We start from the raw sequence: 17,209 nt of genomic DNA on the forward strand, positions 1-17,209 counted from the left end.
CAACATGCTAGGATTCAGGAGGCCATGAGGGCTAGGTTTGCCTTAAACACAAAGCAAGATAATGACCTTTGGCCAGTCATTCTCCCTCAGCCCTAGGAAGGAAGCAAACCATTTCTGAAATTTTACCAAGAAAACTGCAGACAGTCACCAGGAGTCAGCCTGATTTGAAGACACCCAAAACTACATAAATGGGTTCATAAAGTAATCTGATTATTTATTTCTGCTTCTGCACAGAAAAATTAATGAGATAGAAAAGAGAATTAGGGTAAACAGAAAGAGAAAAGAGGTGAAAAGGGAAAGAGAATAAAGGGAAAATAAGTGGAAATGAAGAAGCAAATGGAAAAAATGATAAAAGTTTAGTTTATTCCATTGCAACCTTATCACAACTACGGTAAAGATGCCCTCTAGTCAAGCTCTAGTAACACAGAAACACGTTTAGCTGCAATTGCCAAATTTCTTTCCAGTCCAAATGAACTCCTGATTACATCATGGGTCCAACCCTGTAGATATTTTGGCAATTATGAAAGCGTCCTTCCTTCTTTGGAGACGTTTTCCATTGTCTCGTTTCCCTATGAGGTTTTATTAGTGCTCATCTATCCACGTATCAATCGAATGGAAGTCTTTTTAGCCCTTCCCAAACCCAGCCTAGGTCAACTCAACCAGCCAGTAGTCCGAAAGCAAAGAAGACAGGAGTTGCCATTTACTCAGCGGTAAATTCCGCGGTGTCTTTCAGCGCTTCCTTACGAGGATGGGTTTTTTTGGGGGGTCGGTGGGTGGGCAGAACGGAAGAAACTGAAACAGCAGCCGGCGTCACTTCCAAAGCCGTTTCCAAGCAGAAACCTGACCCACAGAAGGGGGTGAGAAGCGACTGCAGCAACTGTCAGCGGAGGCTCGTAGACTGCCGGCGGCGGCGAAGGCAAGCGTAGCGGAAGCGCAGACTGTGGCCGGCGAGAGCGAAGCCGCCCGGGCGAGTTGGTGACAACTACCACTAGGCTCGCTTTCCGGCCCGCCCCTCCCCTTCAGCCGCTGGCTCCACCCAGCCCTCGCCTAATTGGCTGTCGGGGAGGAGGGGGTCTAATTGGGATGCAGGCGCGCGATTGCTCGGCTTTAGTCTAGAGCCGGGCGGCGGGTGGGTTGTTGCTGTTGCTGCCGACGCTTTCACTGGAAAGGCAACGTCGTATTCCCGGAGTAAGCCAGCCAGGTAGAGTTCGCCCTCTCTTCCTGCTCTTCCTTTCAATCGCCATGAGGGCTGGCAGTGTGGACGGCAGGACCGCGCCTTGCTTCTGTCTTGGATTGTTGTTTGCGCTGCTCGGCGGAGCTGGGACGCTGCGAGGTGAGTAGAAGCCCCGCGCGAGGTGGGCGCAGAAAATCCTCTCCGGCGAATGTGTTGCCTTTGCCGGAGAGGATCCGGGGAAGGGGGGGGGGGGAGGCGAGCAGCTTCTGCGTGGGCGAGCAGGTGGGTAAGAAGGGTTGCAAGTTGGCCTGGACAGCCTTTCCTTCTGTCCCCCCTCGCCCCCCTCCAGTAAGTTATTCCAAACCCCCGTCTACAGGTTGTCACGCTCGATAACCAGGTTGTCAGATGCTTCTTTGCGGTCAGGGAGGGAGCAGTGTTTAACCCTCCTTTCTTGCCTTCTGCCACCCCAACGGAGGAGAAATACCTGCGGTCTGGATCGCTGTCCCCGCGCCCTTTCTCTTCGCATGCTGTCTCTCGCGCCTCAGTCCGAGTGTGGGGGCTCCGGCCGGACTTAAAGCCATTTCTATAACAAGCTGCTTTCGTCCCTCGATAGCCGAAGGAAGGGCAATAAGCGATGGGATCCGGGACCACCGTTCTTCCGAAGCAGGAAAGCTGAAGTGTGGAAGGCTGGGCGGTGCGCTGGCTAGCTTGCAATCCTGCCATTTTCCCGGGGTGTTGGTAAGCAACGCTGCTGGATTCGGATGTTGGGCACTTGACACCGGAGTCTGTTGCTTGGGTTCTCGGGAGCACGTCCGATCGGATCTTCTGAATTAGCCTTGGGTGTACGCTTCCCTGAGACTAAGCCGCGTTGTGGACGTTACTTAGGAATAAACGTGTGTTGGACCGCAACACTAGCTAGCTCCCGGATACCGTTTAAGGATGCGATGTTTTCCGTTGTTTAGTTCCTGTATTTCTAAATATGCCTGCTGAGTTTCCAGCAGTAACAAAAACCGGATTCCTGACAATTCTGTACAGCTACTCGTTGCTTGGAAAGCACGACTAGGGTTTCCTAAGCCGTCGGGGCGTGGGTGTATTTCTGACGGTTGCTACTAACTCTGGTTCATTCCATGCGTTGGGTATTGGGTGTAAGAAAAATAGATATTGCTAGATCTTTGAATTTGCATCAGAAGGGATGGAATGTGATATTTTGAGAATAGATGAAAGCATTATTTATTATATGGTCTATTAAAGTATTTTAGTTCTCTCCATGTGTTCAGAAAACTCCCTACTTGCAGCTTTGATTTCTTTTAAATGAAAAATGTCTGGCTTTTCCTCATGGTCATTGAACCTCATTGAATCCAGAGTTGCATATATAAAAGGACAGATAAAAAAGTCTCTAGATGGATAACTTATACTCTTGTTCCCTCTCCACCTCCTTATTTTGGTTGCTGTTTATCCATCTTGTAAAATAAAAATAACTCTTGTGGTCAAGCTCAAAGGAATGCTTGTCAGACATGTTTAGTCCTTTAGACCTCCATAATTGCAATCAAGGTGTTAATTTAACTTGGGCAACAGCTTTATGTCAAGAAAAACAGACTGTGACCCTCTGGCTGAAGTAGAATTGAAAGGTTGTTTCAGTGTCACCCAATGAGGTATTTATAGTGGGGCTTGGTGTGTGAATATGTGTGTGTGGAGTGAAATAGAAAAATCTTGCCCTCTATATTGCAGAACAAAATATGGGTAGAATGTGTGACTTGACCTTTTAAAATCCCAGGATTTTTTTATTTTTTTTTTTGGCTTCTAAAAAACGCTTTTGCCCTCCCTTAAGATTCAGAAGCTCTTTCATTGCACTGGATGTTTAGACATTGTATCTGTTTCTGCATCGCAAACACAATTCCTGTTGTGATCAGTTCAGAATTGTTCCCCTATATCTGTTATTAGACTGGGTTGATAACTACTGTGTGTGTGTGTGTGTGTGTGTGTGTGTGTGTGTGTGTGTGTGTATGTATGTATGTATGTATGTTGCATTAAATGGCTCAGTTGCATTAAAGCTTATTTGAATGTATGTGCTTTATATCAATTTTGGCTGTCTTGTCTTACCATAAATTTTTAATAGGCAATTTAAAGTCAATTGAGAAATAGAAGCCAGAAAGCCACTAAATTCATCCAGGATGGATTAATTTCAGGATTCAGAGAAAGCTAACTTTGAGGTCATATATATAAAGTTCATAAGTGCTCTCACTCTCTGTAAAATACTGTTCTCTGCCCCACTCCCATTCATGCAAACACTGCACTTGTACACACACACTCCCACACACAAAAGCACACACCTCCTTCCAAAACTTGATGGTACTTTATAGTTCTGAAGAAAACTGCAATATTTAATAAATTGGATCAATTGGTTAAAATGTGTTTTGATAAAATAATGCCATTGATTAATTGTGATGGAGGTATGGTAGCTGCATTAGACCACATCAAGTGATTTCTCTGTCCACCTTGAATCTGTCTTTTTCAAGTGACAGCTGCTCTTCAGAGCTTTGCACAGAGGCCTTTCTCATTACCTGCTCTCTGACCCTCTCTAATTTTAGATGTTTTTCATTCAAAATATATACTGTCTTATAGCATTGCACCTTCCTCCTCTTAACAGAATGAAATACATTTACATGTTTTAAAAGAAGTACTTGGCTCTCCATTCCCACACATATATGGAGCTCTCTCCTTAAAACCCAGAAAAATTCAGAATAAGAGTGGGGGCTTATAGTTATGAAAGGGACAGTGGTGACAGAGTAAAGAACAGGGGAAAAATACTACCCCCACCCTTGAAGTACTGGCTGATAGAATGACAGCTAAATCTTGCAGCCCCTGTGTTTTTCTTGATGGGGCTTGTCAGATTCAGATCTTACAAGAAGCAGAGTTATTCCAGTTTAATACTGATAAAAGAGTGCAAAACATCATCTATCAAGGTTTAGTGGGTACTTAGTTTCAGGTACCTACAGAAAAAGACTTATGGGGTAATTGCCTGGGGAACATTTTTCCTATTTACATGCTTGCTGAAAATGAGAAGAGGCCCAACTGGTTCTGCTGAATTCTTAAAGAGTTTTCTTTTCTTGCTTGAAAAACCCAGTATCTTTAGTACTAAACCTGTTAAATGCTTGGGATATACAGCATTTTGGAACACTATGAACTGTATTTCTTCTCCTGCAGTATCATGATATTTTGATTTTATGATGGTGAAGGTAGAAGAGAATGTTTTCCTCTTGAGATTTAGGAAAGAGGGGCTTTCAGAAGACATTTGTTACACTTACTGTGATCTAATTAGTTATGATTTCCTTGACAAATAAATAGAAAGTAGCTTGGAAGACAAATATATAATTGGATTTTCAGTGTGGCAAGAACCAAATGTGTACATCCCCCCTCTTACTATTTTAGTGATATGCAGATAGAGAGGAATGCAAATCCTATAAGGGTTCTCTAGTGGGTATTCTTAATTTAATAGCTTGCAAGATGTTTCTCTTCTCCTTGTGGTTTTGATAGATTTACCTTTAGATTTATGATAATAATACAGACTCATTCACTGAAGGGTGCAAGAGTTTGTGAGATCCGACTGGTGTTGGGGTGCAATTTCCTTTCTCTGTAAACTTTTGATTAAATAATGCCAAAGGCAGACCTTGTTACTTAACATTTCTTTTACACTTTTTGAAAGCATTTTGCAACTTCTATTTGACTTGTCCATGCAATCAACTCTTAAAGGCAAGCATCCTTTATCCCAATTTTGCTGGTGGAAAAGGAGAGCAAAAGGAATGATGTCTAGCATCATTCATATCATATCGTTCATATCAAATATTTGATATGATTAGACTAAAACTATAAAATTCAAATATAGCTCTATGTTTCTATACTTCTCAAAGATGAGTTTAAATTCCAATGCAAGTAAAGGCATGTGAGTCATTAACTGGCAAAAACAAAACAAACCACAAATTAGAGTTTGGATTTTCATAGAGTGTTGTTGGATGCTTCCTTTGGTGGTCTTGGTACTCTTTGTTCCATAAGACCTTTCGCTTTGTTATTGGTTACCAAGTGGATTGTTGCCAGGCAAGAAGAATCAGGACTACATAAAATGATTTATTGCTCATGCCTATATACAAGAACCTAATCTACTTACCAGCAGCATTAATTGGTGGTAGATAATTAACAGAATTCAAGAGAGCATAATGATTCCAGACTGATTCCTCTTTTGACTCCATTCCACGTTCTGCCTCTTCTATATCTGTGGTCATTTATTGCATTCCCCCTAACAGTTAAGGCAGTTACATATAATTACACATGTTCATGAGCAAAAAAAGATTTGGGACTGCTGACACAGATGACAAGCTATATAGTTTTCAAAACTGATGATTTTCAATAGGAAATCCATTCTGAAAAATTAGATGTTATGTTCATTGTTGGAACTTGGAAAGTGAAGCCATATTCCAATCTGCTGTTTTGGTTGACTTTAATTGCTTCATAGTTAGGAAGGGTTATTTTGTTCAAAATGATGCAGAACAATTCTATAGTCCTACAGCTATAGAATAGAGGAGGAGGAACCAGTTGGATCATTAACATTGAACATTTCTTATTCTCATGGGGATAAATATCAGACTAATAGTTTTTATACATTTTCATGAGGCTGTTTTCTGTATATCCTATCTATACTATACTATGAGTAATATAATCTTTATTCAACTGTTTTTTCCCTGTATACTAATATAGATAATGATTTATGAGTTGGGAAATGTATCCCACAGTGCCTCTTTACCATTTCTAAGATTGTTATGTTGCAGTGATGCTTATGCTTATATATATATATATATATATGTAGGTCTTTGGTTATTCGGGTTTTCTCCCGCGTAAAATTGGAAGTGTCTTGGCGATGTTTCGACGAAGTCTCATTTGTCATCTTCAGGCTAGGTGTTTACAGCTTCGTGCTTCTGGGAGCAATGTGTGATTGCAGCTGTTTCTTCCTTTTTAACTGCTAGTGGGGGTTTGAACTGATTGGGTGGGAGCTTGGCTGTGCTCTGATTGGATGGGGTTTTGTTTTGTGCTCTGATTGGCTGGGGATGTGTCCTGTTTGGGTGGGGGCTTGGTTGTGCTCAGATTAGTCTGAGTTGCAGGGGGATTTGAGCTGGTGAGCTGCACTGCTGCTGTTTGGCTTCGTGTTCGTGGTCGTGCTACATCTTCATAGTGGGTGTCAGTCTGCTGCATGTATGGATTGGAGGGGTTTGAAATGGCTAATGTTGCAGCTGCGTTCTGGCTTCTGGTCCTTGGTCGTGCTTCCTGATCAGTGTGGGTTTGGGTCTGCTTTCTGGGTGGATGTGTGGTGGTGACATCCTGTGTGGACCTCGTGAGTGTGGGTCTGGTGTCATTCCTCATGTTAAGGACTCGTTTGTCAATAAGGGCAGGTTTCCAAATGGCTGGTGGGCGGGAAGTATCATCTCGTTTGTTCATGCTGTGTGGGCGTTTTTCTATCTCGATGGCTTCTCTGATTAATCTGTTGTTAGAAGAGATAGAAAAACTGTTTCGAGATAGAAAAACAAGCGATATAGTTTTCTATCTCGAGATGGGCGTTTTTCTATCTTGAGATGTTTTTCTAGACCTGGTAGCATTGTAGCCAGACCGCAGCTACAACATTAGCCATTTCAAACCCCTCCAATCCATACATGCAGCAGACTGACACCCACTATGAAGATGTAGCACGACCACGAACACGAAGCCAAACAGCAGCAGCGCAGCTCACCAGCTCAAATCCCCCTGCAACTCAGACTAATCTGAGCACAACCAAGCCCCCACCCAAACAGGACACACCCCCAGCCAATCAGAGCACAGCCAAGCCCCCAACCAATCAGAAGAAACCTCCATCCAATCAGAACACAGCCAAGCTTCCAACCAATCAGTTCAAACCCCCACTAGCAATTAAAAGGAAGAAACAGCTGCGATCACACATTGCTCCCAGAAGCATGAAGCTGAAGCCTGAAGATGACAAATGAGACTTCGTCGAAATGTCACCAAGACACTTCCAATTTTACACGGGAGAAAACCCGAACAACCAAAGACCGACCGACCGACCGACCGACCTACCTACCTACCTACCTACCTACCTACCTACCTATACACACACACACACACACACACACACACACACACTGTTGTGACAAAATAAATAAAATAAAATAAATAAGTTGATCAGAGTAGACAGGGTTTAGACATGAAGGAGGCACAAAATTAAAATAAAGGATGCAGTTGTTCTGAGTCTTCATCTTTGAGACTCCATTTATAATGATTGTGATATGATACAAATGCAGTTGGTTATTTGAGTCATTGTAGGCTTCCTTCTGGACTCATTTCTTGTTAAAAGACAGCCTGGGAGCTATCTGTAATTACACTATACATGTGCAATCTCTTCCATTCCCATAGTATAGTATGATCCATATGGAGTAATTGAGTATCCGGATTGGAGTATGTGACATTGTGTTTTCCTGATGCTGAAATATAGGCCCCAGGATCATTTTCATAACACAAACCATGTTGTCTGTAAGTACCGTGATTCTCCTTTTCAATATTAACTTCCAATAGACAGAATGTTGTTGGCTAATATAATAACTGTCATAGCAAGAGTAGCAAGCAAAAACAATAGGCGATCAAATGCTAAAATGGAAAATTATTTATACTGAGTAGGTTCTCCTGAGGAAACTTGATACTTACTTTCTTTCCCCCCTCTTTTCTCTGCATTTTTAGACCAACTTACAAAGAGAAATTTAAAATCTGAGTTACAGAGTAGAATCTCAACACCAGAGGCTGCTGTTTCTGCTGCTTTGTGCACTGCTTCTGCTTTTAGTCGAGCAGGTGGCTGGCTTCATTTTTGCAAGATTCTGTTAATGTAGCCTTAATAGTAAAGTAGAAATAGCTAATCTGATTGTATTTCCTGTTTGGTCTACCTGGGAAGGCTGACATCAATTTTTCAAGTTTGAAAGTACAAATCTCCCACTGTCTCCTTTACAGCCTGAGAATTTAAGGAAGGGGGTCTCTTCTAAGACTCTTTCTCCTCTCCTTATGCAGCTGTAGATTATGCCTTCTCTTATCTGACCATTCCCTAGGTAGCATCTCTTCCCTTCATCTCCCAAGGACATTCTTATATACCATTACAGAATATGAATCAACACTACTATAACCCCTAAACATGAAATTATAGACTGCTTTGAGATAATCATTTTGTTTTATTCAGTCTTGCTCAGACTTCAGCGCCAGTATTGTGTCTTCTTCTGGATGCAATTTTTAAGAAGGATTTATGCAAACTAAAGTCAGTTCAGAGAAGAGCAACAACAAGGATCAGGGGACTGGAAACTAAGTGTCTGGAATGAAGTAAGAAAGCCTGGCCTTGAGCAGAGATGACCAAAAGGGTTTTAGATGTCACTCTTCAAAGAATATCATATATCGTTTCGTAGTTCACGTCCTGTCCTCTAACATCCCATTGGAACCAATTATCCACCTCTTTACTGTATGTGTTCAGGCAGACTTCTATCTACCATGGCTTTAATTTGGGTTCTTATACTAAGCAGAGGGCTTGATAGCTTTAACTGGCCCCTTGAAACTCCATGTTTCTAGTATCATTTTTGTGTGATTGTTTTATTATCAGGTAAACTTGGTTAATACTATATACTGTATTCATTCTATATTTGTATATGTGCTCCCTTGCATTTTCTCATTTTAAAATTTTGCTAATTGGTACCCTCTTTTCCCAAAAATAAGACATCTCCTGACAATAAGCCCAATCAGGCTTTTGAGCGCATGCGCTAAAATAAGCCCTCCCCAAAAATAAGCCCTCCCTGAAAATATTCAAATGCATGCACAGCCAGTCCCTGTTGTTTCCTCTGGTTAGAGTTAGGGAGAGAGAGCTAGAAATCAGGTAAGACTGCAAGAGGAGCCCTGTCTTGCTCCATGCACCCCAAAATAATAAGACCTCCCCGAAAAGAAGGCCAAGTGCTTATTTCGGGGTTCAAAAAATATAAGACAGAGTCTTATTTTCAGGGAAACACAGTAGCTAATCTCATGGATACTTGGTCATGTTTTTTTAATACATTAAATTCAGCTCAGATTATATTATGTGTTGGTCATAACAGAATTTTGTGTAGAATAGAGTTAAAACTTTGGCAAGTTGGTGAGAACAGTAAGCTGAGTTTTGTCTTATCATACTCTTAGGAGAGTTGAAATAAATGCAACCAACACTTTAAGTGAACTTCATCTGAATCCCAAAAGCTTATTTAGTCATGGGTGATCAATAAATTTTTTTCTGGTGAATCCTTGATTGGGATTTAATTGCCTTCCTTATTTGTTCAGTTCACGTTGCTTCTGATATTGAAGTGGGCCCATCTTCTTTAGTTCAGTGTTACAGCACACAGGTTGGTGTCAGTGGTGAAATGCACTTACCTTCGCTACCGGTTTGGGAGTGTGAGCATGCATGTGCGCGAGCGTAGCAAGCGTGCACCTTTTCTGCACATGCAAACATTCTATGCATGTGCAGAGCTCAAAAATGGGACATAATGATGTCCCGGCAGGTGGGGGGAGCCTCCTGCCTCTGGCGCTACCAGTAATGATGTTCTGGTGGGTGGGCGGAGCCTCCCGCCACCGGCGCTACCAGTTAGCATGAGCTGGATAGATCCAGCCTGATTTCACTGCTGATTGGTGGTCAGAACATTTTGAGATGTTAATTCCATAGAATATATCTTATACAGAACAGTAATTCTTTTCAGAATCAAGCCCCATTCACCTTTACTATATATGGTAATACATACTACTCGTGGTCACATGCTCAAAATTTGGATGTTTTGTAGCTAGTACATATTTATGATGGTTGCAGTGTCCCGGGGTCATGTTGCAACCTTCTGTCAAGTGAAAATGGGGAAGCCATTTTCACTTAATTTACTAAGTTAAACTTCACTTAATGTTACTAAGTTAACAACTTCAATGATTCACTTAATTGTTGCAAGAAAGGTCATAAAATGGGGCAAAAGTTTGCTTAACAACAAAAATGTTGGGCTGAATTGTAATAAATCAAGGACTTCCTGTATTATTTTATGCACCTCTAATAGAGATGGAGATCAGCAAATCCCAGTTGCCTTTGATCTTGAACAGAACAGCCAGATAACTGTAACCTCAGCAAACTGCAGGGAAATACTTTGAATTTTAATCTAGACTCAAGCATTGGTGTATGTGGATTAGTATATAGGCACTGATTGCTGCAGACATATATTCTGCCGTGGTTAATATTTCATTTCACAATACAGTACTTATGCTAGTTGAGTTTAAGTGTGTACTGCTGAGGAAGCCAATTCCAGATTAAGGGGTTGAATTTTAAAGAGTCCTGATTTACAATCATGCTGGGCTGAAATACAACCATGTTGATTCAAATCAAAATCTTACTGTGATGGTAAAGACATTTCCAGAATGCATTCATCCAAAAGCAACAAAGGATCTTAAAATTACTCAATAGATCAAATCTTTTTAATAAATATTTCTTCAATATCATGTCCAAAAACATGCCATATCATTTAATTAGGAAAGTTCCTGTAATCAAAAACATGATTTTTGAGGTGCAGAGGTGGACACAAGGACAAATACAAACAAATTCCATTCTCACTCCCATGGGTCGTCTATGTGTTCCTCAATTTTGGAGGTAGAGGTACCACAGACCTGAGAATTTGAAGATTCTGTGCAGGACTTCAGCTATTTTTAGCATTGAATCTTCTGAGCAGATCTTAGCCTTGTTATTCTCCATGACCTGTGCAATCTTCCATCTGGATTTGGGAGGGTCTAACCCCCACACAACACACAAATTTTCTACGAAATCTTCCCCCTCCCTGCTGTTTGTCCCTTTAGTTTTGGTACCCCCATCACAACATGTGCCAACCTCTGAATATGCTGAATCTTCTCTATTCTTGATTGCCTAAGTTTTTTTTTTTAAAGATCCAAAACGTGTTTCTGCCAAGGCTCAAGTGTGTGAAGCTGGTGCTCTTTTGGCTACATAAACAATGGTGCTTATATCCTAAACTTAAAACACTTGACTGAATGATACACTGGTGTGTTTTTATTTTCTTTTGGCAGGGTTGTCTTGATAGCTAAGAATGACTGGACTTTCCCTGGGAATGGTGATTTCTTGCTGTGTAAAGTATAAAATAGCTGACTGTTGCTTTAGAAGGGAAGAGAACATTTTCACAAGTTCCCATAGGTGCCTAATTGAGTCAATGATGTGTAGTAGCAATAAAATGCTCTGCAGTGCAAACTGTATTGGAAATAAAGTATCAAGAGTCCAGAAGAACAAAAATGGGTTGTTCTGCTGATAATCAGTGCACCCTCTAGAATAAGATGACATATTAAACCAAATGAGTCGGATTCATTTCCGTCTGCTTTCATTTCTATGGACAGATTGAAGGGATTACAATGGATCCCAGGGTCCTGTATCAAACACTTAAGTCACCTTAATTGCAGGCAAGCCCCATTAGTGAACATGCTTCAAGTTTCATCTGTTAGGGTTTGTAATCCAGTAGGACCAAGAAAGGGTGACTTCTATAGTTGCAGCTGTTCTCTGGAGCATCATATTAAAGTGTGCCAAATACACGGCATATGTAATACTACTTCTGTGGGAGCTGCATCAGTTACGTGTGTTTCTGGGTGCAACTCAGAGTGCTGGTGGTTACCTTTAGAGCCCAGCATGGCTTGGAACCAGGGCACTTGAAGGATCACCTTTTTCTAGGAGTCTCTACCTGTCCAACCAGATTGGGCACATTGCCCATCAGCCAAAAAGTGTTGGCTGTCAGGGACTAGAAGATAGGCTTTTTCCACAGTGCCCCCTGCTCTATGGAATATCCTCCCCTTAGAGATCAGAATGGCTCCAAGACTGTAGTTTTTTAAAAAGCCCTAAAAACCCAGCTATGTTCCTGAGCCTGGAGCACTGAATGTGTTAAAAGTCCCATTTCCTGGGTATATTGCTAACTGGCTAAGTATGTGTATATTAGCTGCTGTGTATATTTATTTTGGAAGTTTCTATTGTTTTCATTGTCTTAAAATGTTTTTTGTATTTTTATTGCAATTTATTGTTTGAATTGAAAGCCTGCCCAGAGTCATCGACTGAGATGGGCAGCTATAGAAATTGAACAAATGAATGACTCAATCATTCAATCACCCAAACAATAAAAATATCTCTCCAAGTTTGACTGGCCCTGATTCTGCTCATGTTTCAGAAAGCCTTGAGGACCTGGCTATTTTCACATGTATGGGGCTAGGAAAGTAATGGAACCCAAACTATTGATGAATGATGTGTCTGGGAGACACTTTCTATTACAAGTAGTCCTCCTTTAGTGACAGCCTCCTTTAGTGACTGTCGCAGCTAAGGCAGTGGTGAAAAAGTAACCTAAATGACCAATAGTCATATTGATGTGCTTTACAATCTATAAAGAAAAAAGAATGCTGGAGTATGATTATAAGCACAAGCGAAGTTTCATTTAGGGACCACTCCACTTATTGACCCAAGTTGCTTGTCCCAGTTGTGGTTGTTAAACAAGGTTAGGCTAGAATCCGTTGGGAACAAGGTTTTTATTTTTAAATATACATGTATTGAATTTTATTTTTTGCTAGACACCCAAGTTGCAATAGTAAGATGGATGGCCATATAAACTGAAATCAATATATAAGTTCTATTTAAAGGCAACTGTTGCATTTCCCTTCTCTGTGCCCAGTTATTGAATTTAATTCATATTTGAATCAGTAGTAAGATTTTGGTGATTATAATTCCATTTAAATGAGATGTATCTTATGGCTTTGTGTTTGTTGACCCTTCCTGATTTTATTCTGGCAGATTGCAGATATTGTCAGCTATAAAATGTTATAAATACTAAATGATATTTTTAATCATCTGTTGAATGTGGCTGTCTTATGATGAAATTCAGTATTGTCAACTTGCCAAATTGCCAAATTTATTTATTTATTTATTTATTATTTAAACTTATATACCGCCCTATCTCCCAAAGGACTCAGGGCGGTTTACAGGCATATAAAAAACATCAATATACAAATTAAAATAATCATTAAAAGACTTATTCTAATGCCAATAGTTAATAATACCAATTGTTAAAAATAGAAATATAAATATTAAAATCAATTTAAAACCCCTCTAAATTTAAAAAATCTAAGCCAGTCCTGCGCAGATGAATAAATGAGTCTTGAGCTCGCGACGGAAGGTCCGAAGATCTGGAAGTTGACGGAGTCCTGGGGGGAGTTCGTTCCAGAGGGTGGGAGCCCCCACAGAGAAGGCCCTTCCCCTGGGCGTCGCCAGACGACACTGCCTAGCTGACGGCACCCTGAGGAGTCCCTCCCTGTGAGAGCGCACGGGTCGGTGAGAGGTATCTGGTCGCAGTAGGCGGTCCCGTAGATAACCCGGCCCTATGCCATGGAGCGCTTTAAAGGTGGTCACCAAAACCTTGAAGCGCACCCGGAAGGCCACAGGTAGCCAGTGCAGCCTGCGCAGGATGGGTGTTATGTGGGAGCCACGGGGGGCTCCATCTATCACCCGCGCAGCCGCATTCTGGACTAACTGCAGCCTCCGGATGCCCTTCAAGGGGAGCCCCATGTAGAGAGCGTTGCAGTAATCCAGGCGAGACGTCACGAGAGCGTGAGTGACCGTGCATAGGGCCTCCCGGTCCAGAAAGGGGCGCAACTGGCGCACCAGGCGAACCTGGTAGAACGCTCTCCTGGAGACGGCCGTCAAGTGATCTTCTAGAGACAGCCATTCATCCAGGAGGACGCCTAAGTTGCGCACCCTCTCCATCGGGGCCAATGACTCGCCACCGATGGTCAGCCGCGGATTTAGCTGACTGTACCGGGATGCCGGCATCCACAGCCACTCTGTCTTGGAGGGATTGAGCTTGAGCCTGTTTCTCCCCATCCAGACCCGTACGGCCTCCAGACACCGGGACAGCACTTCGATGGCTTCGTTGGGGTGGTCCGGTGTGGAAAAGTACAGCTGGGTGTCATCCGCATACAGCTGGTACCTCACACCGAACCCACTGATGATCTCACCCAGCGGCTTCATGTAGATGTTGAACAGAAGGGGCGAGAGAATCGACCCCTGCGGCACCCCACAAGTGAGGCGCCTCGGGGCCGACCTCTGCCCCCCTGTCAACACTGACTGCGACTGGTCGGAGAGATAGGAGGAGAACTACCGATAAACGGTGCCTCCCACTCCCAATCCCTCCAACCGGCGCAGCAGGATACCATGGTCGATTCAGTTTGGAATAAGAGATTCAGTTTGAAATAAGAGATTCAGTTTGGCTGGTGGTTAAAGGCAGGGTGTAGAATCCGGTAGACATTGAATTCTAATTCTGCTTTAGGTATGAGGCTGTGATTTTGAGCCAGTCATTCACTCTCATTCCTAGGAAGAAGGCAATGGAAACCTCTTCTTAAAATATTGCCAAGAAAACATCATAGACTTATTAAAAAAGTTTCTATGAATCAAGATTGAATTTGAAGTATGCACATGCATGCACAGAAGGTAGCGAATAAAGATCTCAAATGTTTAAGTGCCCTTTAAATGGTCTGAATGCTTGGATTATTTCTCAGAAACCTAAAATGTTTATCATAGTATGTGGGAAAGAGACAGGACTGAAGAAATGCTGTAGCTCACAGCTGCATAATGGGCTCAGAAAAGGCGTTCTTAAATGATTTTCCATTTGAAATTACAAGGGCACCGAAAATAGAGACTTGTGACTGTTTTTCACACTTGTGAGTCTTGTGGCATTCCCATAGTCACGTGATCAAAATTTAGATGCTTGGCAACTGACTCATATTTATGATAGTTACAATGTCCCGGGGTCATGTCATCACTTTTTCTGACCTGACAAGCAAAGGCAATGGGTTAGCCAGATTCACATAAGATCCTTGTTATTAACTTAACAATTGCAATTATTCACTTAACAACTGTGGCAAGAAAGATTGTCAAATGGGACAAAATTCACTTAACAAATGTTTCATTTAACAACATAATTTTTTGGCTCAAATCTGATCATGTCAAGGACTACCTGTATCACTCTAATACTACTACTGTATACTTGCATTATGATGTCAAAATGCAAGTATATAAGTCACAGCATTAGCAGGATGATATCATCATACATGTTTGGATTTTGGTATCCTTCATGCCAAGGCCACAAAGGAAACTCAGAGCTGCAGTGGCTGGCTGTATCCTTTGGCCTGATCAAGGATGACTAACAATTAATCATTGCCTTCTGACATTTATCAGTAAGAATAGGAATTTTTACTCCCTTGTTTGGTGTCCTTCAGCAATTGTTCCAAAGGTGCTTTTAAAAAGGCAACTGGGCTTTCTTTTTTTTTTCCCTAAAGACATTTCACTTTTCATCTTTGAAGCTTTTTCAGTTCAGTTCAGTTCTTCAGAGAACTGAAGAAGCTTCTTGGAAGAAAAATAAAATGTCTTCAAGGAAAAAAACAAAGAAAGGCCTTGTGAAAAGCACCTTTGGGACAACCATGACCTGGATGACTGAAAATCTCCATAGACTTTCAGCATTTGTTTCAGTGGGGGGTTTCTACCGGTTCACCCCGGTTTGGGAGAACCGGTAGTGGCAGCAGTGGGAGGCTCCGCCTGGACATCATCTCAGATGCTCTCTGCATGTGCAGAAGCGCTGCGAGTGCTGCGAGCGCTGCGAGCATGCATGCTCCTGTTTCCGAACCAGTAGTGAAAGTAAGTGGAACCCATTTCTGATTTTTTTCCTAGCTAAATGGAGTTGCAGACCTAAACAAATAAGTGTCGATGCAGAGGTTAGACTACAGTGTTGCATGTTAACTCTGCATTCCCACTGCCAGAAGTTTGATCTCAACTGATTCAAGGTTAACTCAGCCTTCCATCCTTCGAAGGTTGGTAAAATGAGCAGCCAGATTGTTGGGGGAAAAATATTGTCTTTGTAAACTGCTTAGAGTGTGCTGTAAAGCACTATGAAATGGTATACAGGCAGTCCTCAACTTATAATAGTTCATTTAGTAACCGTTCAAAGTTACAATGGCACCAGAAAAAGTGACTTATGACCATTCTTCATACTTATGACAGTTGCAGCGTCCCCATAGTCAGATGATCAAAATTCAGATATTTGGTAAATGGTTCATATTTATGATAGTTGCAATGTCCCAGAGTCATGTGACCTTTTGTGACCTTCCAAGAAGCAAAGTCAATGGGAAATGTCAGGGAAAAAACCTGATTATGAGCATAGCTGCACTTAATAACAATTGAACAGACAGCACACCACAAAAAGTCTCACTTTGGGATTCAGAGGTTTATTAGAATTTAAAGCATAGCAAACATAAAGCCTTTGCTGTAAGCACATCACATTGCAATGACGGTCAATTGAATAAGCAGTCAAAAGGGACGGCTTGAGGCCGATTGGCAACTACCCACTTTTCAATGTTTCATTATATTGTTGTTTGTTGTTAGTCACAAAGTCATGTCTGACCCATTGTGACCCCATGGACAACGTTCCTCCAGGCCTTCCTGTCCTCTACCAACCCCCAGAGTCCATTTAATCTCATGCAGACTGGTTCAGATCTCCTCTAGGACTGACCGGTTTGATCTCCTTGCAGTCCAAGGGACTTGCAGGAGTCTTCTTTATTTCTTTATTTCTTATTTAAATTTATATACCGCCCTTCTCCGAAGACTCAGGATGGTCTCTCCAGCATCATAGTTCAAAGGTCTCAATTTTTCGCACTCAGCTTCATTATATACGGTACCTTAAAACTATAGACCACATCCTTCAAAATTCTGCCAGTCTGTCATAGCAACTGGGCCGGTTTCCTGTTCTGCCATTCCATTTGTTACAACATAGCTATTTTTACATGCGTGACCACCATAAGTTCCCATTTTTTCCTGGCCTTGACCCACCACATCTTGCCAACTAAACAATCGTCCTGCTTGCAAGGCACAATTTCAACTTGCACAACACAATTTTC

At 41.9% G+C, this 17,209-nt stretch overlaps 1 protein-coding gene across 1 annotated transcript in view; it reads left to right on the top strand.

Annotated features, from left to right (window-relative positions):
* The first annotated feature begins 1,124 nt into the window (after positions 1 to 1,124).
* The window catches only part of UNC5D (unc-5 netrin receptor D), a 773,049-nt gene continuing 756,964 nt past the window's right edge, over positions 1,125 to 17,209 (top strand). Inside the window, exon 1 of the mRNA XM_058194328.1 lies at positions 1,125 to 1,333. Coding sequence (XP_058050311.1) covers positions 1,243 to 1,333 — 91 coding nt within the window. The 5' untranslated portion in view covers positions 1,125 to 1,242. The remainder of the gene's footprint in view (positions 1,334 to 17,209) is intronic.

The sequence above is a fragment of the Ahaetulla prasina genome, chromosome 9 (assembly GCF_028640845.1).
Source record: "Ahaetulla prasina isolate Xishuangbanna chromosome 9, ASM2864084v1, whole genome shotgun sequence".
In the NCBI taxonomy this organism is placed as follows: Eukaryota; Metazoa; Chordata; class Lepidosauria; order Squamata; family Colubridae; genus Ahaetulla; species Ahaetulla prasina.